Source organism: Myotis nattereri, assembly GCF_964212035.1.
Source record: "Myotis nattereri genome assembly, chromosome: 1".
NCBI classification, from domain to species: domain Eukaryota; kingdom Metazoa; phylum Chordata; class Mammalia; order Chiroptera; family Vespertilionidae; genus Myotis; species Myotis nattereri.
The window spans coordinates 67,137,575-67,161,344 of NC_138075.1; the positions used below are offsets into that span (position 1 = coordinate 67,137,575).

The 23,770-nt window shown below is 43.2% G+C and overlaps 2 protein-coding genes across 2 annotated transcripts in view; one reads left to right on the plus strand and one right to left on the minus strand.

Moving 5' to 3' along the window:
• CHP1 (calcineurin like EF-hand protein 1) overlaps positions 1 to 11,831 on the minus strand; it is a 48,843-nt gene extending 37,012 nt beyond the window's left edge. Inside the window, exon 1 of the mRNA XM_081112949.1 lies at positions 11,532 to 11,831. Coding sequence (XP_080969075.1) covers positions 11,532 to 11,598 — 67 coding nt within the window. The 5' untranslated portion in view covers positions 11,599 to 11,831. The remainder of the gene's footprint in view (positions 1 to 11,531) is intronic.
• Positions 11,832 to 12,221: 390 nt separating this feature from the next.
• EXD1 (exonuclease 3'-5' domain containing 1) overlaps positions 12,222 to 23,770 on the plus strand; it is a 47,693-nt gene continuing 36,144 nt past the window's right edge. The window contains exons 1-2 of the mRNA XM_081112936.1: positions 12,222 to 12,448; positions 19,447 to 19,632. Coding sequence (XP_080969062.1) covers positions 19,500 to 19,632 — 133 coding nt within the window. The 5' untranslated portion in view covers positions 12,222 to 12,448; positions 19,447 to 19,499. The remainder of the gene's footprint in view (positions 12,449 to 19,446; positions 19,633 to 23,770) is intronic.

Consider the following 23,770-nt stretch of genomic DNA (forward strand, 5'->3'; position numbering starts at 1 on the left):
CTGACATTTACAAAGAACCTATTTTGCTCCTCATTTGGGAATAACCCAGGCATAAACTGACAAGTAAAATGAGATAATAAAAAAAATGATAAAAAGGAATTTCTAGGAAATAGTCTCCTGGCAGACTGGAGGTAGAAGGGAAAAAAGTTATCAAAAGAGAAAAGACCACAGCCAAAGAGGGTGTGGCAAGTGTGGACTTTGTCCCAGGCTCTTTTCCAGGTTTTAAAGGAGAGGCTGAAAGAGTTCTGATGTTGTCCTCCTCACCCCTGCTCTAGAAACAAAAATTTACTTGCAGTTTTGGGAACAATAGGACAAAAGTAAACAGGGGCACAGCAGGAGAAGCAGGAAGTGAGTGGTCCAAAGTTAGGCTGGGAGGACACACTAGGTGTAGCTGAGAATGCTTCAGCATCAGGTTTCATCCCCAAACTGGGCTCTGTTCTGTTCGCTAAGGAGAGCAGAGGAGGCGGAATTACCTACCCCCAGCCAGGGCAAAGCCAGTGGGATTTCAGGCACTGAGGAAGCATTGTGGACCTTTCTGCCAACCAGGCAGTTGTGAACAGCTCGGTGTAAACAGTACACCCCTGGGAGGAGCAGGTTGACAGAATGATTCCATTCATGGCACCAAAGCTTACCAGTTAGGGGTGCGTGAACAGGGCTGTGGAGTGAACTATGGTAGGCAGTTAGACAGACATGAGCAGAGTGAGGACATTGGGCTAGGTACAAAAGGTCATCAGAGTGGAAGGCTCTCAGTGCCTAGCAAAGGACAAAATATAGGGTGGGACCTTGCCACCAGGGTGACCTTTCCTCCCTAGAGATAACATCTAGGCTTTAGTTGTATTTCAGCTTTAGGGCCTAGAAGAGCAACCAAACCAGCCACAGCTGACCACAGGACCAACATCAGTGAATAATTACCCCTGCCTTGGTGCCAGCCAATCAATCAGTGGAGACCACAAACCTGAAAGGACACACCTGGAAAACTGCTGAATATTCTATTGAGATCTTCTCCTGGGAACTCCGCTAACATTTCCACCCTTAAAACCCTTAGGACAGAGGCACAGAGGACCTAGCACACTACTTTCCCTCCTGGGAACATGCGCAGCCTTTTCCCTTCCCCTTTTCTACCTACCAGGTGCATTACCATTACCTTCCTCACTACCAAGTTCCAAGGGCCCTTCCTTTACCTCTATAACTTGTTTCCTAAGCACATTTCTTCTAGGAATTACTTCTTCTACCGCTGTAATTTACCAAATAAATGTTCTCTTACAGTTTAGGTCTTGGCTCTGAATTCTTTCCTAGCTACAACCCAAGTACCGAGATTGCTGAATACAGGTCCAATTTGACCCCCATGGGTCTAACACCCAGTGCTATTCCAGCCGCCTACAACAGAATTAACGGAGTCCATGCAAGTACTTGGCAAAGTGTCTGGCACATGGTAAGCTCTCCAAGTCATTATCATCATCCTTACATTATGAGCTTGAAGGTACAGTTTTACTACTGCACTAGTTAATCTCCACCTTTCTCCTGACTCTGCCAGCCACAGCCATATTCTTCAGGAGGCTGAGGAGTTTACCTTAGCATTGGCCTCAGGCCTCAAAGGCTGCTCTAAAACTCAAGTTCCTTTTAGTTTAACAAAATTAGTTAATGAATGACTAACTTTCCCAAAAGATTTTTTGAGAAAGCCAAATTTGTTCACAATCTCAACAACACTGTTTTAATTTCTTCATATATCATATAATATCAGTTACTTGTATACTTTACATAGTTCTGATAGCTTTTCATTTATTAATTCATAATTTTTCTATACTGCTTTGGAGTCCTTTTCAATAATTGCATAATATTTAGTCAACTGGATCACTTTTTAGTAGAGTATTATATATTTCAGGTTACTTTTCTTTAACAAGGAAAACATTCAAATTGAAAAGTCTCCATAACTACTTAGTTCCCCAGTCTTCCTTGCCAGAGGCAAACACTATCACCAGTTACTTGTGAATCCTTCCACAAATTCCACATGTGTATACACAAGCAATTATAATGATTCGTACAATTTTTAAATGGGAAACAATGTTATCATCTAATCCAACCCTTTCAACTAATAAATGAACCATCAGTTATCCTTCTAATACAGATCACTATCTGAAAGAACTGGGCACTTGCCCTGGCTGGCATTGCTCAATGGTTAGAGCATAGGCCTGTGCACCAAAGGTCTCAGGTTTGATTGCTGGTCAACGGCAGGGTTGCAGGTTCAATCCTGCCTGCCGCCCCCACCCCTTCCTTTCCCATTGGGTGCATGTGGGAGACAACCAAGAGATGTCTCTCTCACATCAATGTCTCTCTCTCCCTCCCTCCCATTCTATCTAAAATCAATGAAAAATATTCTTGGGTGAGAACTGACAACAACAAAAAAGAACTGGCACTGAAACCTCATAGTATGGTTTTAAAAATGCCCTTAAGTAAGTACCACTATGGCACTTACACCCATATTTCAGACTAAAAGATCAGTTTATGGATTCTAGAATTCATAATTTACCAATATGTTCAAAACAAACATGTAAATAAGTAGCCAGAATCCCACAAAACTGCTATCTTCCAGGACAAACTGGGCTATATGGAAATCAGTGGACAAATATACAACCAAATGTTATTTAATACATATCAGTGAAATATATTGTTACACAGGGCTTTTTCTAAGGAGGAGGAGGAGGAAGAGTAAGAGAACATCAGGATGAGAGGAAGAGGAGGACAGGGGTGGGAAGAGGGAAAAGAAAAAGGAGGAGAAGGAGAAATTAGAAAAAAACAGAGGGGAGGGAAGGAAGGATTTTAAAGCTTTAATTTAGGTGTGAAATCCACCATAACCAAGAATATAAAGCAACCTTCAAGGCATAGTGCTCAGAGCAAGTTCAAGAAGCAGAAAGGTCTTGGAACTACCACAAATGAAGGCAGGACAAGTTTCCAGTAAACTATTCTCACCACGAGGCACTAAACTAGCAGGCAGGACAGGTACCCCAAACTTGCACAAGTCTTGGTAACTCAAAGGAAGTCTCAGGAGTTGCCAAATACTCTCAGAAAAAGCTGTGCACATGGACATGTCTTTAATAAAGCTATATTTTTCTGTGGAGAGTGGCTTCAGTGTTTGGACAGGTTCAAGCCTCGGACTAATGAGAGGGCACAGTCCTCTCATGGCCACGTGCAAGTCCCAGCTTGGAGTGCAAAGCCCTCCCAGCACAATTATAGCCAACAGCTATAGTTGTAAGCTTGAACCTATGGTCCCAACACGTGGTCCGATGTGTCTGAGTGATGTAGGTTTGATAGAGTTCAGGTGCATGTAATTAAGTAGGATTGGAAACCCAAGAGAATGTTGTAAACATCTTGACCACGCCCTTACTTTGCCTCATGGAATCTGGCTATAAAATAAAGACACAGCTTGTAGTCTGTGGCGCTGTCGCTAGCTCTCCATCAGAGAGGACACCGTCCCACCCAGACCCAGCTTTCTTCTCTTGTCTGTCTTTTCTCAATCCTTCACCACCCCCTCAGGCTCACCAAACCTGGCTGAGCTGGCGCGGCACATAAGGCGCCCAATGTGGGGCTGAGTATGCCATGGCCATGACGGCTCCCCACATTTTTCTGCAAAGTGGGCAAATAATTATTTTATATTGTTGAAAGATTACTTAGAAGACCCTGCTAATCTTCCAAACCTTTCTATCATCACTGCCTCGAGCTCAGAGGAGCAAGGCATTTCAAAGAAGTGCCAAACACTAAGGAGGAATTGGCAGAGGGGAAAAATAAAATAAAAACAGAGGAAGAAAAAAATTATTTTTCCCCTGCCTTTATCCTAAATCAGGGGTCCTCAAACTACGGCCCGTGGGCCACATGCAAATACAAATACTGTATTTGTTCCCGTTTTATTGTTTTACTTCAAAATAAGATATGTGCCGTGTGCATAGGAGTTTGTTCATAGTTTTTTTTAAAACTATAGTCCAGCCCTCCAACGGTCGGAGGGACAGTGAACTGGCCCCGTTTAAAAAGTTTGAGGACCCCTGTCCTAAATCTTAATGCAGAAGAGTAGACTGATAACCTAGGTAAAGCATACAACTGCAACCAAAAGTAGCTTTAGATCAGTGGTTCTCAACCTTCCTAATGCCTCAACCCTTTAATACAGTTCCTCATGTTGTGGTAACCCCCAACCATAAAATTATTTTCATTGCTACTTCATAACTGTAATTTTGCTACTGTTATGAATAGTTATGAAAATATCTGATATGCAGGATGTATTTAGGTGACCCCTGTGAAAGGGTTGTTTGACCCCCAAAGGGGTTGAGAACCGCTGCTTTAGATAAAAGACTGAGGTATTGAAGTCTGCACACCTATTTCCCCTGAACATTCCGCACCTCCTGACAAGACAAGAGCTGAACTATTCTCTTGGGGAAGCTAACAAATAAGAGACTTAAAAGACATTAAAAAACACCAAATTACCTTTTTACAATTGGGAAAATTTGAATATGGGTTAAATGGTAGGTAGTATAATAGAATTATTGTCAATTTTCTGAGGTGTGATAATAGTATTGTGATTACTTAGAAAAAAATCCCTATTCATGCAGAAGTATTTAGGGATGAAGAGTTCTGGTATCTAACTTTCAACTGGTTCATCAAAAAATATAAATAGACTAGTGGCCCGGTGCACAAAATTCATGCACATTATAAGGGAATTAATTAGAGGAAATATTTTAACCCTGACTCGACTGACCAGGCACTAGGAGCAGGTCCAACGTCAAGGCTGAGGTCGACACTGCAAACGGGTTCAACATTCAATCCCATAAATTAATTTGGACCAGACTGTTTGAATTCCAAAAATAAAATTGGACCGCAAAGGGTTAATATTGCTATTTGCCCTTTTTCCATAATAGAAGTACCAGAGATTAAAGAAAATTAATAAAATGTATATGAAAATCTTCCTCCTGTTAGAGTCTTGGGCACGCCTCGGGACCCAGAGTCAAGGCCCCGTCCACCCATGTGCACCTTGAAATCAAGTGAGACCCAGACCTGCCTGGCCAAAGGTCCCCCGTCAAGCCCTGCCAGGCGGGGGGTGCAGCCTCAGGTCCCCCGCCCTGACCCAGTGCCACGCAGCCTCAGGTCCCTGCTGATTGCTCGTTACAGCTTGTTATGGGAAACCCACCTTTTCTGTGGGTGCAGCCATCTTGTGATGGCGTGACAGTGAGGGCCAATTTGCTTATTACCTTTTTATTATATAGGATAAAGCAAATATAGCAAAATGTTAACAACTGTTGAATTAAGATGGAAGGTATATAGAATGTTATACTATTTTCTTTATATTTGAAATTTTTCATTATAATAAGTTGGGGGTGGAGAGAAGTACCAAGGTGTACAAATCACTTATTCCAAACCAGCTGCAGGTGCTAAAGTTATACCATCTACATTTCCATTTCTATTAAAGTCAGAAGACAGAAGAGTCTCTGTAGTGACAGAATCTTCAGGGACTATGGCATGACAGGTGAGGACAACGAAGGGGTCTTGCATTAGGAGGTAGTAGCGTCTGCAGCCTGAAGTTGAACTTCCACTTATATTCTAGCCTAAGAAGTCATTCTCAAGCAATTGCCTTTGCCAGGCTTGTGTTCTTTGTTGCAACTAGTTCTATCACTACACCCATCAAACATACACAAACCTCAACTTACTGCCTAAACCCATTCAACACTTTCCCCATACCAATGACACATCAGAAGTTAGGGACTAAAAAGAAATGAGCCCTAACTGGTTTGGCTCAGTGGATAGAGCATCGGTCCTGCAGACTGAAGGGTCCCAGGTTCGATTCTGGTCAAGGGCAGGACCTTGGAGGCAACCAATGTGTCTCTCTCACATTGATGTTTATGTTTCTCTCTCTCTCTCTCTCTCTCTCTCTCTCTCTCTCTCTCTCCCCCCCCACCCCCCACTCTCTCTCTAAAAATCAATGGAAAAATATCCTTGGGTGAGGATTGACACACAAAAATAAAGATTCCAATCTATTCATTACCACTCAGTTGGCATAGATTAATTCTCACAGATTAAATGGCTATTTTTTCTTGAGGATGTATGTATTGTGATATTTACTCATGCTTTGTATTAATATGTTTTACTTCTTATTTACACAATTTGTCTTAAGTGATTCTGGAATTCAATTTTTTCCTTACTTGAATCTAATTGGTTTTCCTTTTTATTTTGTTTCATTTACAGTTGACATCCAATATCATTCAGTATTAATTTCAGGTGTATAGCATAGTGATTATGCTCCCTACCATCAGTCTGTTCTCTGTATCTATGAGTCTGTTTCTATTTGGTTTTTCATTTATTTTGCTCTTTAGACTCCACATATAAGTGAAATCATATGGTATTCGTCTTTCTCTGACTTATTTCACTTAGCAGCATAATACCCTCTAGGTCCATCCATGCTGTAGCAAATGGTAAGATTTCGTTCTTTTTTATGGCCAAGTAATATTCCATTACACACACCACCACCACCACCATCATCACCACTTTTTGTTGTTGTTAATCCTCACCTGAGGATATTTTTTCCATTGATTTTTTTGAGAGAGTGGGAGTGAGGGCAGGGGAAAGAGGGAGAAACACTGATATGACAAAGACATGTTGACTGGGTGCCTCTGCAGGTGCTCCAACCAAAGCCGGGGATCGAATTTGCAACCCATGTACATGCCTTGACAGGGAATTGAACCAGAGACCCTTCGGTGCACAGGCCAACACTCTAAACCCTGAACAACATTAGCCAGGGCTGTACCACAACTTTTTTTATCCACTGCTCAATTGATGGACACAGGTTGCATATTTTGGCTATTGTGAATAATGCTGCAATGAACATAGAAGTACATATATTCTAAATGGCTATTTAAAAAAAGTTTTAAATAACTCACAGCCAGATTATTGCTACGGTTAGGTGAACTAAGGGTGGAGATTACAGAAACTCCCAAGACACTTGTGGCCTTTCCCCTAATGACAACTTTTATTCAAATGAGCTTTAATTTATGGAATGCTAATGTGTGAAAAAAGGTAAAAGAACAATGATAATATAGAAAAATTTTATGACAACACAAAGTGTTTTGTTTTAAATATATTTTTGTTGATTTCAGACAGGGAGACAGGGAGAGAGAGAGAGAGAGAGAGAGAGAGAGAGAGAGAGATGGAAACATCAACGATGAAAGAGAATCATTGATCGGCTGCCTCTTGCATGGCCCACACTGGGGATCAAGCCCGAAACCCAGGCATATACCCTGACCGGAAATCGAACTGTGACCTCCTGGTTCATAGGTTGACACTCAACCAATGAGCCACATCAGCCAGGCTTATTACTGCTTTTTAAACTGTTAGAAACACTGGGATTTAAAAGGAATAGAAATACTCCTTTAAAAGTTACATTTCCTTAGAATTGGGAAAACAATATTTGTACTTGATTCCTAATCCAATGCCCCCCTGAAATTAGGAAATGTATAAAATGCTGTCATCTCCCCAATTACACTGTCCTAGACATGGTTTGTATAACTAGCATATGCAAATGGTATCTTCCCTATAAGATGATTATTATCTACTAGAGGCCCAGTGCATGCATTTGTGCACCGGTAGGGTCCCTTGGTGCACGATGGGGGCTGGGGAGGGACCACAGGAGGGCTCCAAGGTGTGTCTGGCCCTTCTAGCCTAATCCTAATCAGCCAGACCCCAGCAGCAAGCTAACCTACCGGTCAGAGCGTCTGCCACCTGGTGGTCACTGTGTGTCATAGTGACTGGTCGAATGAACAATTGGACACTTTGCATATTAGGCTTTATTATATAGGGTGGTTCAAAATAATACAAACTAACACTTACCTGGTATTTATTATACACAAAGCACTATTCTAAGTAGTTTAATCCTCACAATACCCCTGTAAAGTAGATACTATTATTATTCCCATTTACAGATGATGAAACTAAGACTTATAGGTAATTCTTTCCTAGAATTACTTCCCTAGAATCACTTAGATTAAATTTCAAACACTGGCTAAACTAGTGATACATGAATTCTAATCAATTTACACTTAGAAAAAATTGTTTAAAAGCAATGCAAAGCTTTCATATGAAAAATAAAGTCAATTTTGCCCTGGCTGGTGTGACTCAGTGGTTGAATGTCTTCCCATGGACCAAAGGGTTGCCAGTTTGATTCCTAGTCAAGGCACATGCCCAGGTTTCGGGTTCGGTCCCTTTCATGGTGAGTACAGGAGGCAATTGATAGATGTTTCTCTCTCATATCAATGTTTCTCTCTCTCTCTCAAAAAAAACTCACAAAAAGCCCAATAAAAATATATTTAAAATATATATAAAGTCAGTTTTTCCCAACTACAATACATTTTCTTATAGGCAAAGGGAACAATAAAACACTCACACTTGAGTGTTTCTGATAGTTCCCCAAACTAGGAAGCAGGTGAAAAAAAGACAAATTCTACCTCTTTACTCCACTCTCAGATACCTGTTTTTATTCTTCTAAACTTTTATATTATGCTAAAATTAATGCTTTAAAAATCAATTCTGCAATAATATTGTAATAACTATGTATGGTGTCACTAGACTTATTGGGGTAATTGTACCATCCTATCTAATAAATAGGGAATATGCAAATTAACCATATTCACACCATAACAAAACAGCTGCATCCACAGCAGAGGCAGGTATTCCGTAACACAAGATGGCTGCACCCACAGCAGAGGCCTAGTTCCTGTAATGAGCCTTCAACGAGCAATCAGCAGGCACCTGAGGCTGCATGGCACTGGGCCAGGGCAGGGGACCTGAGGCTGTGCCCCCAACCTGGTGGGGCTTGACAGGGGATCTCAGGCCATGCCCCCCCACCCTGGCTCCGGGCCAGGTGACCTGAGGCTGCGCCCCCAACCTGGAGGGGCTTGACGGGGGTGAGGCCGGCAGGGTCTGTGTCTCACGCCATTTGGAGGTGCACGCGGGTGTCCGGGGCCTTGACTCTGGGTCCCGAGGCGTGCCCCAGACTCTGACAGGAAAAAGATTTTCATATACATTTTACTAATTTTCTTTCATCTCTGACACTTCTATTATAGAGAAAGGGCAAATAGCAATACAGTGGGGCCTTGACTTACAAGTTTAATTCGTTCCGAGAACGAGCTTGTTAAGGAGCTCGTTAACTCAAATTACTCTATCAACTCAATGCAAAAAATTGGCTGAGAGACAGCTGGTATCTCAAAAAACTCTTTAGTTGGGACACTCGTAAGTCAAGGCCCCACTGTATTAAAATATTTCCTCTAATTAATTCCCTTTTAATGTGCATGAATTTCATGCACCAGGCCACTAGTAAGTTAATAACTGCCTAGTCTGTTATATACCTAAAACTAATATATTGTATGTCAACTGTAATTGAAAAATTAAAAAAATATTTTAAAAAATAAAATAAAAATCAACTCTGCTGATGGGCACTAACTGAATAAACTGATGGCTTAACTCTCATGGAGGAGAAATTGTGTAGCAAGCTGGGGGATAATGCTCCTGGAATTATAAAAAATGCTTTAAGTTAATTTACCCAAATGTAATCCATTCATGCATGTATAAAGGCCCAATTCCTGTCCTCTACAAGGCCAGCCCACAAGGCTTCCCTGAGTCCTGCAGGTAGGTGTTACACAATTTCAGTTACCCTATCTCCTGATGCTAATCCTAACTCTTGTGGATTTATCTCCACCACCAAGTTGTGGGCATGTTTTGTCACCATCTGCTTTGAGTACCTAGCACAGTACTGAATACAGACATTGCAAAAATTCAGTAAGAACCTGTTTCATTGGTACTAGTTGTGGTTAAGACTTTCCTTCAAGCTTGCTTCATTTTTTGGCAACTAGGAAAACAGCTCTTACAGGAGTACTTAGTTCTGTGCGTTCACAAGTTACACAGTAAAATAACCCAGAGTCCTATGGCATCCAGGCTCCTATCATTGGTCAAATGCAAATAAACCAGAATGGGATTATTGCTCCCTTTATCTTGAGGCAAAAATCGCTTTTTCCCACCCCCACTATGCTTTATACTTCCTCATTAATGTGACTTTTTACTTTAAGCACAAATGCTTTAACCCTGGTGTCACCTTAGTCCTAACATAGGGGTATAGGCCCGAAATGTGATAAAATGCTTGCTAAATACAAACTGTTTATATTTCTACTCTTGGAGTTAGAGTGCCATAAGTAGACTATACGGTAAAGTGGCCAAATTCTGCACATTATAAATAACTACTTTCCATCATTCATCCAAAATCATGAAAAGGACAGCAGTGGGATGTGGTGAGCTCATCATCATTAGCCTTTATGGAGAAGCATAATGGCCATACATTAGGGGATACTGAAAGCAGTAAACCACTCAGACAAGGGCTGGGACTATGCAACATTCCTTCCAACTTGAAGGTTCCAGAAAGTTGAATTTGTCAGAAAGCAGTGGACAGCATTTAAGTTATCTCAGGTCACCATTGCCTGAGTAATTCTGCAGTTTCCCCCAGCATGCTCCAATATTACCTGCATATGGGCCACTGAATTACTTACTGGCCACCTCATTATCAAAAACAAGGGAGCATGAAGAGACAACACTCAGATGCTTATATAACTCGTGTAAGACACAAGTCATAATGTATTACTGAGAAGAGACAATATTATACGCATCATTAAGGACTACACAAACGTATGTGATGGTGTTTTACAGAGCTTCTGAATCCCCAAAGGCCCGTTGCCCTTTGTTCAGGTTAATGACGAAGAGACTGGACTATAAAAAAAAAAAAAATCAGCTCTTAATACAAATTCACACTGAGATTTTTGGGGCACATCCAATTTCCATAGCGACTGCATAAAGTACACCGGCACAGCAGAAATCAACATATCCGAGCCCGGGGACAGCGAGCATCCTCCGTGTAAGTAAAAACGGGTGGTCCCAGTATCCATGCTTTTCCTCCGCAAGTTCAGCATAGGTCTTACACCCTCAGACCCCTGATTATTTCAAGGCCTCCTGTCACCCGTACACGTATTTCAACGTCTTACTATAGAAGCTGACTTTCTGCGTTTCTTTTCCCAGCTGTGGCAAGTATTTGTGGTTTCCCAAAGATGTGAGTGGTTTTAAGCCCTTGCCCAGGGACGTCACGGTAAGGGATTGTATTTTCTACAGGGTCTACCCCGAGTTCCTGAATGGGAGGCTGGCGAGAGGGAAGACCGGGGAGTTCGGGGGCTCCCCTTAGCAGGGAGCGGAGAAAGGAGCGGTGTCTGTGTTCCCCGGGTAATCGCGACTCCCGCCTTTGAGGCGAAGAACCGTCCGCCAAGAGCCAGAACCCCGACCCGGGGAGCCGTGGCTGGACGAGCAGGTTCTCCAGCTCCCGAGCCCGAAGCTCAGTGCTGGAGGCTGCCCGGGATCCCCGCAACCTCCGGGCACCCCAGCCCCAGACTTCGGCGACATCTGCCCTCGGTCGTCCCGAAGCCAGCCGGAGGCGCCCGGCCGCGTTCCCACCCCCTGCCCCAACTCACAGCCAGTCTCCTTCTTAATCTCTTCCAGCTCTTCGTCCCGCAGTAACGTGGAAGCGCGAGACCCCATCGCCGAGCCGGAAACTCCTCCGCGAGCAGGAGCTCCTGAAGCGACGGCGGAAGCGGGAGGGAAAGAGGGAAGAGAGAAAGGGCCAGGGGTCAAGAAGGAAGAGGGCAGTGTTTCCACAGCGGACTGGGGAGGGTACCCAAGGGTGGTGCGCGGGCGAGGGCGTCCCCGAGGGCGGCCAATGAGGAGCGAGGCTGCGCCGGGCGCAGGAGACGACGTCGGCGCTCCCGGCTCCAGCCCCCGAATGAATCACCTCAGCACCCAGCCGGGTCTAGCTGGAAACGGACCCGCCCCCGGAACTGTGACGCAACAGTCCTTAAAAGGGCAATGCCACTCTGGCTCTAGCGACCGCAATTAAAGGGGCAACGCCATTTTGCTCATTTGACAAGCTGACCTGCGACACGTTTCTCACAGAACTCTAACATAGAAATCCCCACCCTACGGATGGCACAGAGAAACCATAAAGACAGAAAGACAAATGCTCGCTTGGGGGACCTCTAGGGTGTCTCCTGGGAACGGCTTGCTGGGAGTTGCGCTTCCTCATTTTCCAAGGCGGCCCTCTCTCCTCCTGGCCGCTGGGGGCGCTCTGCAATCGGCCTCGGGGCCGCGCGCTGATTGACTCCCGAGGAACAGCCGGGCCTCTGGTTGGCTCCGGCCGGAGGCCAACGGTAGCGTCCTTTTCTCGGGTCTCAGGTAACCGGCGCCGCGGGCTGGGAGTGGCCGAGAGTTCTTCCGTGATAGCAGCCCGTTTTCACAGCTCCAGGAACTCACCATTTGGCGAAAATTGGGACCGAATTTCCCAAACTTCCTTTGGCTAGAAACCCCTACGGACAAAGAAGAGTGAATTCCTAGCGTATGGCTCGCCTTTTCTTTGAAATTTGTTATTTTTTCTTAAAAACGAGAAATTTTGGATTTAATTCTTGTTTGTCACCCTCGCCCGAGGATATATTTACAGTATAACCGAAAAAAATGTATGCACATTTGGAATAATTACAAAGGCAATGTTTATTAAAGTACATTTTCAAAATTGAGCTATCAGCTCTTAAAGTGTGTGTACATTTTGGGGGGGGGGGCACCCTGTATTATTTTTTGATTTTTTTTTAAAATATATTTTATTGATTTTTTACAGAGAGGAAGGGAGAGAGATAGAGAGTTAGAAACATCGATGAGAGAGAATCATCGATCAGCTGACTCCTGCACATCTCCCACTGGGGATATGCCCGCAACCCAGGTACATGCCCTTGACCAGAATCGAACCTGGGACCTTTCAGTCCGCAGGCCGACGCTCTATCCACTGAGCCAAACCGGTTTCGGCTATTTTTTGATTTTTTTAAATTAGATCTTTATTGTTCAAATTATTACGTTTGTTCTTTTTTCCCCCCATAACTCCCCTCCACCTAGTTCCCACCCCACCCTCCTCCCTCACTCCCCACCCACTGTTCTCATTCATAGGTGCACGATTTTTTTTATCTTTTATTTTTTTAATTAAATCTTTATTGTTCAGATTATTACATTTGTTCCTCTTTTTTCCCCCCATAACTCCCCTCCACCCAGTTCCCACCCCACCCTCTTCCCTCACTCCCCACCCACTGTCCTCATCCATAGGTGCACAATTTTTGTCCAGTCTCTTCCTGCGTCCCCCACACCCCTTTCCCCCCCAAGAATAGCCAGTCCATTCCCTTTCTATGCCCCTGATTCTATTATAATCACCAGTTAATTCTGTTCATCAGATTATTTATTCACTTAATTTTTAGATTTACTTGTTGATAGATGTGTATTTGTTGTTCATAATTTATATCTTTACCTTTTTCTTCCTCTTCCTCTTCTTAAAGGATACCTTTCAGCATTTCATATAATCCTGGTTTGGTGGTGGTGAACTCCTTTAGCTTTTTCTTATCTGTGAAGCTCTTTATCTGACCTTCAATTCTGAATGATAGCTTTGCTGGGTAAAGTAATCTTGGTTGTAGGTTCTTGCTATTCATCACTTTGAATATTTCTTGCCACTCCCTTCTGGCCTGAAAAGTTTCTATTGAGAAATCAGCTGACAGTTGTATGGGTACTCCCTTGTAGGTAATTGACGGTCTTTCTCTTGCTGCTTTTAAGATTCTCTCTTTGTCTTTTGCTCTTGACATTTTAATTATGATGTGTCTTGGTGTGGTCCTGTTTGGATTCCTTTTGTTTGGGGTTCTCTGCACTTCGTGGACTTGGAAGTCTATTTCTTTCACCAGGTAGGGGAAGTTTTCTGTCATTATTTCTTCAAATAGGTTTTCAATATCTTGCTCTCTCTCTTCTTCTGCCACCCCTATAATTCTGATGTTGGTACGCTTGAAGCTGTCCCAGAGGCTCCTTACACTATCTTTGTATTTTTGGATTCTTTTTTCATTTTGCTTTTCCAGTTGGGTGTTTTTTGCTTCTTCGTATTTCATATTGTTGACTTGATTCTTGCGATCCTCTAGTCTGCTGTTAGGAATCTGTATAATATCCTCCATTTCAGTCAGTGTATGCTTAATTTCCAGTTGGTCCTTTATCATAACCTCAAGGGTATGACTAGATTTCTTGAGGATCTCACTACATTTATCGGTGGTCTCACCAGTCTTTTCGAGGGTCTTACTAAATTTATTGGTGGCTTCTAGAAAGTTCTTGAAAAACCTTATAACCGTGGTTTTGAACTCTATATTCAGTCGTTTGCTTTCTTCCATTTCTGTCATTTGTGTCCTATTTCTTTGTCTCCGCATTTTTTATGCTTCCCTGTGTTGATGGAGTGGCTTTCTGTGCTAGGTGTCCTATAGGGCTCAGTGGCTCAGCCTCCCCAATTACCTGAGGTGGACACTCTTGGTGCACCCCCTTGTGGGCTTTGTGCACAGTCTTGTAGTTAAGCCTTGATTGTTGTAGGTATCACTGGGAGGAATTGACCTCCAGGCCAATTGGCTGTGAGAATCAGCTGTGTCTGTAGTGGGAGAACTTCTGTGCTGGAGACACCCCTCCGGGGCAAGACTTGCTTCAGTGGGGCTTTGGTGCTCACTGAGTCTGCCCCCTGAGTGTGTCCCTTACGGGTCTGAGGAGCTGCAAACTGGATGGTCCCACTCTGACCACCGGGCACACTGGCTCTTGGATCTTTCAGGAGGTGCTAACCTAGCCTTTGCCTGAGGCTACTCAGCAGGAGCTCAGCTGTGAAGGAATGCAAGTTGCCCTGGGGCCTTGGGCCAGCTGCAAGTTTGTTAGGTAATTTTCAGATTGCAAAAGCCTCCATGCACAGCAAACAGCTATGGCTGATCGTCTGTCCTTCCCTAAGAGGCCCCGAGTCTCAGTGTCCAGGTAGTTGCTGCAAGCACTTCTGGGAGAAAGCCATCCTCGAGATGCAAACGATGCCAGACAGTCTAGCCCAGGGGTGGGCAAACTTTTTGACTCGAGGGCCACAATGGGTTCTTAAACTGGACCGGAGGGCCGGAACAAAAGCATGGATGGAGTGTTTGTGTGAACTAATACAAATTCAAAGTAAACATCATTACATAAAAGGGTATGGTCTTTTTTTTTTTAGTTTTATTCATTTCAAACGGGCCGGATCCGGCCCGCGGGCTGTAGTTTGCCCACGGCTGGTCTAGCCTCTCCCCGTATCAGTCAGGGTCCCCAGAGACTCGCCCGGAACTGGAGTTCAGAGCAGTTGGGAGCTTGAGACTCCCTCCCAATTGAAAAAGCCAACCGTGTCCTCAGCTGCCAGCCCTTTCTGCATCCGCCTCCGTACCTGTGCACTTAACTTCCACACCGCAGCTCCTCTGAGTCTCAGTGTGCTTTTCTCTTTCTTTCTAGTTGTAGAATTTCCACTCAGCCAGCCTTCCTGTGGTTCTGGAAGATGCCCGTTCTGTCTTTTAGTTGTATTCTTGAAGTGGTTGTGCGAGGCAGCAATCTCCGGTGTTTACCTATACCGCCATTTTGGTTTCTCTCCTATTTTTTGATTTTAGAAAGAGGAAGGGAGAGAAGAAACATCTACCCATCGCCTCCCTACACGCCCCACTGGGGACGGACCCGGACCTGGGTGTGTTCCCTGCGGGGATGGCACCTGCCGCCTCTGTTACCCCGCCTTTCTGCGGAAGGGACCACCAGCCAAGCAGCTGAGCCACGCGGGCCAGGGCTGCAGTTGATTCTCATAGCATGTGTGTGTTTTCTTGAAAACAAATGCACCCGGTAAATGAGTACAGGCTCTTGGGTGAACTGGTCCTTGGCCTGTGGCGTCAGTGCCTTGAGCCCTCCTCCCTGCCCCTCCAGTGCGGGTTTGTGCGGAACTGGTTAGAGACAGTTAGACCAGTGGTTCTACAGTGGGGCCACAACATTAGTAACAAAGAAACAGCATTTCCAGAGGATGAGGCCCAGAAATCAGTATTTTAAAAAGATTCCCAGGTGATTCTAATGTGCAGCCAAGGTTGAGAACCACTGGGTTAGACTCTAACCGTTAGAGCAGCGGTTCTCAACCTGTGGGTCGTGACCCCTTTGGTGGGCAAACAACCCTTTCACAGGGGTCGCCTAAGACCATCCTGCATATCAGATATTTACATTACGATTCATAACAGTAGCAACATTACAGTTATGAAGTAGCAACGAAAATAATTTTATGGTTAGGTCACAACATGAGGAACTGTATATAGAGGGCCAGAAGGTTGAGAACCACTGGGTTAGAGCGATGGTTAGATCAAACCCTGCCCTCCATCACTGAGTACCTGAGCACCCCGGGACTCGGCAAGCTGCATGAGTCAGCTTGGCTCACTAGTTTTAAGCTTCATCAAAGGCTCTGATAGCTTAGCAGGAGACCGAGAGAGTTCCCATTCTCCCTGAATTGTTTTCAGGACTGATTTGCTCTTGTCCGCAGTGAGGTCTGCCTTTGTATGCAGAGGGTGATCTTTTGGATTTGCCGGTCTGGAAGCCATGGGAGCTTCTTAATCTTGCAAGTATAGGTGTGTTAGGAAAGACTTGATGCCAGCCAAGTGAATGTCCCTTTTCCGACTCTGCCCTGAAGCCCATCTCTGGATTTTGACCTTAGTTTTTCCTTCCTAATCTTGAATCTACCGTTTGCAGCTCTCCTCTGTGAGAACTTTATTTGTGTTAATGTTTTTTTCTTACTTTAATGTTTCTTAAGCTTCCTTACGCTCCAAGCATTTCACAAACTTTTATTTCTTATGTATCATTTAAGAATATGAATTAATTTTTTTGCCTCTATTAAGGGCTGTTTTTTTTCCAGTTTTATGCCCCTTTTTTGTGTCTGTAAAAATTCCCCTTTTGTCTGTTTGGATTGCCTTGAACAATGAAGAATGATTTTTCTCAGACACTCTGGTGACATGTTTTCTCTGGATGCTTTACACCTGGCCTTGCCCTACATATGCTCTTCACTAAGGGCCTGGTTTTAGTTCAGGCTCCATTATCTTCTAAATGTGTGCCTTTGGGCAGGTGTTTTAAATCTTTAAGCCTTAGTTTCTGCATGTGTAAATTAGGTAATGGTTGTTGTAGGCAACAAATAAAATTTGTGAAAGTACTTGCTACATCTTAAAATATAAAAATATAGGTAATTTATCTGGCTAAAATTGCTATGTATCTTCTCACCTTCTTCCTAGTTGAATTATGCCTTAATTATTCCATCAATGTTTTATTTTATTGTTAAACTAGAGGCCCGGTGCACGACATTCGTGCATGGGTGGGGTACCTCAGCCTGGCCAGACTCTGGCCGATCGGGGCCGATCAGGGCCAGCTGGGGGAGGTTGGCTGTGGGAGTGCACTGACCACAAGGGGGTAGCTCCTGTGTTGAGCGTCTTTCCACTGGTGGTCCGTGCGCATCATAGTGACCAGTCGTAAAGGTCGCTTAGGCTTTTATATATATAAACTAGAGGCCTGATGCATGAAAATTCATGCAAGAGTAGGCCTTCCTTCCCCCAGCTGCTGGCAATGGCTTCCCTCTGGCATCTGGGACCCAGGCTTCCCTCCTCTGGCCGCCCACAGGCACCTGGGACCCCGGCTGGCTTCCCTCCAACCCTGGCTTTATCAGGAAGGATGTCCGTAGTGATGTCCATAGGACATCTGGTCAAATTAGTATATTACCTTTTTTTTTAATCATATAAATAGGTTGCAAATTCACTGGTTCACTGTTTGTAGTGTGGCAAAGGCAAGCAGCATTTATTTATTTATTTATTTATTTATTTATTTATTTTGTTGTTAATTCTCACGTGAGGATATTTTTCCATTGATTTTTAGAGAGAGTGGAAAGAAGGGGGAGAGACAGAGACAGAGAAACATCCATGTGAGACACACACATTGGTAAAGGCAATCAGCTTTTCAATTTAAACCACCAGAGAGGAAAATTTATCTGGGATTCTAAAAATAAGGACATTCAAACAGTAGGATTGTTCTAAAAGATACTATTAAAAAAAGATTCATCTTTTAAATTACAGTATTTCACTTAAGAATATGAGGATCTACTATGGCTAATAGTTATTTCTACAAGGTAAAGTTTTTTTGTACATTTCTGCATTATCATTTATAATGAGCATGCATCACCTTCACAAAAACAGTTGACTTTTACAAAACTAGTGTATGGCATTTGGCAGTTTAATCTGTTAGGCCAGTGGTCCGCAAGCCGCGGCTGGAGAGCCACATGCGGCTCTTTGGCCCCTTGAGTGTGGCTCTTCCACAAAATACCACATGCGGGCACACATGTACAGTGCGATTGAAACGTCATGGCCTATGCACAGAAGTCGGTTTTCAGAAAGGAGATAGACTAAACTAATATACAAGACGAGTGCGTATGGGAGAGTTGGAAGGGGTCGACCTCAGCAAATATACCTCAATCAGATTGAGGACTTTTTTGGCAAAGGCCAGCTTAGGAGTACCCTAATTAAGTTAATAACAATGTACCTACCTATATAGTTTAAGTTTAAAAAATTTGGCTCTCAAAAGAAATTTCAATCGTTGTACTGTTGATATTTGGCTCTGTTGAATAATGAGTTTGCTGACCACTGTGTTAGGCTGCAAATGACTGGTTGGTGATATTACAGCAGCCCAGTGACTGAATTGTGGCCAGAGTGGGATCGAATGGCCCTTGCAGTGAAATGGCAGCTGGAGTGGTAATGAATAAATTGTGATAGTTTTAAATCACTTATATTTTGGTTGGTTAAAAATGTCAAACTCTGGCCTAGCTGGTGTGGCTCAATGGTTGAGCATCAACCTATGAACCAGGAGGTCACGAGTCGATTCCCAGTTAGGGCACATGCTTGGGTTGTGGGCTTGATCCCCAGTGTGGGGTGTGTAGGAGGCAGCCAGTCAATGATTCTCCCTCATCATTGGTGTTTCTGTCTCTCTCCCTCTCCTCTCCTCTCTGAAATCAATAAAAATATATTTTTTTATAAAACGTCAAACTCTGGAAATGTTACTAATCTGGAAGAGGATAGATTAGAGACATTTCTGGGTAAATAGTTTGTATTGCAGATGTTTTGCCAATGTCAATTTTTTTCATTTGTTCTTTTAGTTTTTATGGTTGATATTAAAAAGATATATGTATCTGCCATTAAAAGTTTCTAAATATTCTGCTTATTCATTTAGCTAAGGAAGGAAATGTGGTATTACCCCATTTTATAGATGAAGTCATCAAGCCTACCTTACCTTAAGTCCTATGGTTTTCATTTCCCCATGTATAAATTAGAGTTGGTGCTTACAATGATCTTTTTCTCATTATCATTCTAAAAGGATAAACAAACTGAATTACTCTTATATTTTTAATTTTTCTTGTCTCTTACAGGTATAGAGAAAGAAAAAATAACCCCACTCCCCCACCCCAAAATATTTTTTAAATCATAGATCTCTTTTGTTTTCAAGTGCTTAGATACTTAAAGAAGATTTCTTGAAGACTGCTTTTGGAATAAAAGAGCATGGATCCCAGCAGTGACTACCATTACCTCAATCAGATTTTGTGGAGAAGGGTGAAACTCACGTTGGTTTGTGGCATCTTTGAGGGAGTGCTCCAGCATGTGGACCCTAACAAGATTGTTGTCTTGAAGAAAGGTCTCTTTTTATTTCTCATAATCTTCTGCCATTTAAGAAATTCATAGCTTAGTTTGGGTGATGACTGGGCTCCACTGGGATTATTAGTAGGCATCATTCCTATTTTAGGAAAGGGTAGGAGGAAGATTAGAATGCTATTTTCCCTAACAGCAACATGGCTGCATATGCTAGCTTGTCCCACTTCTCTGCTTTTATTAACATGATAGTAGAAAATTTCAGTATATTTTTTAAATTGAGTAATTCTTTTAATTTTTCTCCGTATGCATCTTGAAATTTAAAATAACTACTCTATTAGATAGAATTGCTTTTGGCTTTAACAGACAAAGTCACAAAGGCAGTTATTTTTCTCATGCAAAAAAAGAAGTCAGAGATAGGCTGCTTAGTAATAGTGCAAAGGCTCAAAGATACCAGGAGGGACCAGAGGTCTTGTGCTCCTGCTCTGCAACCTCAGTGATTATCTATTATCCTTTGTCATAAAGTAACTTCTATCTCTCCCAGCTGCATTTCTGGTTTATTATAAAGGATACAACTCAGGAACAGCCAAATGGAAGAGGCTCAGAGTTTCCATGCCTTCTCTGGGTGTGCCATCCTCCTCCCTCCTCCATGTGTTCACCTTGAAGCTACAATATTTTTTAAAATTGGTTTTAGAGAGAGGAAGGGAGAAGGATAGTGAGAAACATCGATTGGCTGCCTCCTGCACACCCCCTACTGAGCATGTGCCCTGACAGGGAATCAAATCCTGACTTCCTGGTTCATGTGGTGATGTTCAACCATTGAGCCACACCAGCTGGGCCTAACATGTAGTTTTTAATTAAGCCAAATTATGGACCTGCTAGGATAGTTGTTTTACTGGCATGATAAATTTCAAGTTCATAATTAAAACATACATAAATGGCCCCAGCCAGTTTGCTCAGTAGATAGAGTGTTGGCCTGTGGTCCAAAGGGTTCCAGGTGTGATTCTGGTCAATGGCATGTACCTTGGTTGCAGGCTCCTCCCCAGCCCGGTCCCTGGTTGGGGCTCCTGCAGGAGGCAACCAATCAATGTGTTTCTCTCACATGGATGTTTCTCTCCATCTTTCCCTCTCTCTTCCACTCTTCCTAAAAATCAATGGAAAAATACCTTCAGGTGAGGATTTTTTTTAAAAAAAAGACATAAATGGCATTTGAGATTAGTTTTATTGTTAAGCCACATTATGACTTTTGTGGGCTAGGAATAATTCATTCAGTAACCATTTATTGATAGTTGTATATACCAGGTACTGTGCAATGTACCAGGGATATAGATAAGAATGACATAGTCCCTATTCTCAAAAAACTTAGTCTGGTAAGGAGACATAAGCAAGTAGAAAAATATACAGTAATGTAGTGTTATATCCTTTTTTTATAGAGGGACAAGATGCTATGGAAACACAAAAGTTCAGCTAATTTCCATCTGAGCGTGGTAGGATTAGTGCAGTGGGGAAGGCTTCCCTAATGGCAGAATTGATGCAGAACTTCATTCAGGTGAATAGGAATTAACTGGATGGGAAGAAAGGGAGGCTGTTTTAAGTCAGTGGTTCTCAAACTTTATCTGTGCATCAGGATCACATGGGAGACTTGTTAAAACACAGATTGCTTGATCCCCCTCCAAGAGTTTCTAATTCTTAGGTCTGGAGTGGGGATCAAGAATTTGCATTTCTGAAAAACTTTGGAGGAAAAACCAAGATGGCGGCATAGGTTAACGCCGGAGATTGCTGCCTCGAACAACCACTTCAAAAAACAAAGACGGAACGGACATCATCGAGAACCACAGGAAGGCTGGCTGAGTGGAAATTCTACAACTAGGAGGAAAGAGAATATCATACCCAGACTCAGAGCAGGCGCAGTGCTGAAGTGAAATACTGAGGTGCGGAGTGCACGTGGAGCGGGCTGGCGGCGGAGGGCGCGGTTGTTGTTTTCAATCGGGAGGGAGTTTCAGACTCTGAGCTCCAGATCTGGGCGAGTCTCTAGGGACCCAGACTCAAATGGGAGAAGTGGGACTATCTGGCTTCGGTCGGAACTCGAAGGCAGCTTTCTCTCTGAGGTTTGCAGCGGTTGCTGGGACTCTGTGAGGCAGAGCCCCTAGGGTCAGAACTGAGAGCAGCCATAACTGCTCGCTCCGGCCCGCCCTGTAGATCCCCGGGGACCTGCCCCGCCCAAGCCCTGCGCAGAGCCATTTGCCGAATAGCCTCAGGCAAATGCTAGATTAGCACCGCCCTAGAGATCCAGCATAGAAGCTCTCCCACTGCAGACACAGTGGACTCTCATAGCCAGTTAGCCTCAAGGTCAAATCACCCCCACTATTGCCGACAACAATCAAGGCTTAACTACAACAAGACTGCACACAAAGACCACTAGGGGGTGCACCAAGAAAGCATAAAAAATGCGGAGACAAAGAAACAGGACAAAATTGTCCATGGAGGATATAGAGTTCAGAACCACACTTTTAAGGTCTCTCAAGAACTGTCTAGAAGCCGCCGATAAATGTAGTGAGATCCTCAAGAAATCTAATGAGACCCTTGATGTTGTGATAAAGAACCAACTAGAAATTAAGCATACACTGACTGAAATAAAGAATATTATACAGACACCCAACAGCAGACCAGAGGAGCGCAAGAATCAAGTCAAAGATTCGAAATGCGAAGAAGCAAAAAACACCCAACTGGAAAAGCAAAATGAAGAAAGAATCCAAAAATACGAAGATAGTGTAAGGAGCCTCTGGGACAGCTTCAGGCGTACCAACATCAGAATTATAGGGGTGCCAGAAGATGAGAGAAAGCAAGATATTGAAAACCTATTTGAAGAAATAATGACAGAAAACTTCCCCCACCTGGTGAGAGAAATAGACTTACAGGTCCAGGAAGTGCAGAGAACCCCAAACAAAAGGAATCCAAACAGGACCACACCAAGACACATCATAATTAAAATGTCAAGAGCAAAAGACAAAGAGAGAATCTTAAAAGCAGCAAGAGAAAGAAGCTCAGTTACCTACAAGGGAATACCCATACGACTGTCAGCTGATTTCTCAACAGAAATTTTGCAGGCCAGAAGGGAATGGCAAGAAATATTCAAAGTGATGAATACCAAGAACCTACAACCAAGATTACTTTACCCAGCAAAGCTATCATTCAGAATTGAAGGTCAGATAAAGATCTTCACAGATAAGGAAAAGCTAAAGGAGTTCATCACCACCAAACCAGTATTATATGAAATGCTGAAAGGTATCCTTTAAGAAGAGGAAGAAGAAGAAAAAGGTAAAGATACAAATTATGAACAACAAACATGCATGTATCAACAAGTGAATCTAAGAATCAAGTGAATAAATAACCTGGCCATCATAATAGAATCAGGGACATAGAAAGGGAATGGACTGACTATTCTTGGGGGGGGGGGGGGGAAGGGGTGTGGGAGATGCGGGAAGAGACTGGACAAAAATCGTGCACCTATGGATGAGGACAGTGGGTGGGGAGTGAGGGCGGAGGGTGGGGCGGGAACTGGGAGGAGGGGAGTTATGGGGGGAAAAAAGAGGAACAAATGTAATAATCTGAACAATAAAGATTTAATTAAAAAAAAAGAATTTGCATTTCTGACGTTTCCCGGTGATGCAGATGATGGAGAACATGGAGGGAACTATTGTTTTAAGCAGAAGTTGCCGTATGTACAAACACACAGAGACATGAAAATTTGGTGCATTCAGAAAACCTAAGTAAATTTCAGTATGAAGATATGAGAAATAGGCATAGACAGATGAGAAGGACCTTACATGTCATAGCATTTGGACACTTCTGAAAGCAATGAGGAACAATCTGAAAATTTTTAAGTGGGAGGCATATAAGTTTTCAAGTTAGTTGCTTGAAATTTTTAATGCTGTGTTATTAGGAACCATGACTAGGTGCTAGAAACAGATTTGTTTCCAGGGGCTTAAATACATTTGGAGTTTATTCTCATATTAAAGAAGGTAGACATCCCAGGCATACTCCCCAAAGTTGGCAAGGATCCAGGATTTTTCATTTTCTACTCTGCCATCATTTTAGCGCATGGCTTCAAATCTCAGAATAATTGATGGAGTTACAGACAGGAGGAAGAGGGAAGATGGGGAAACCGGTGTTCTATCCAGCTG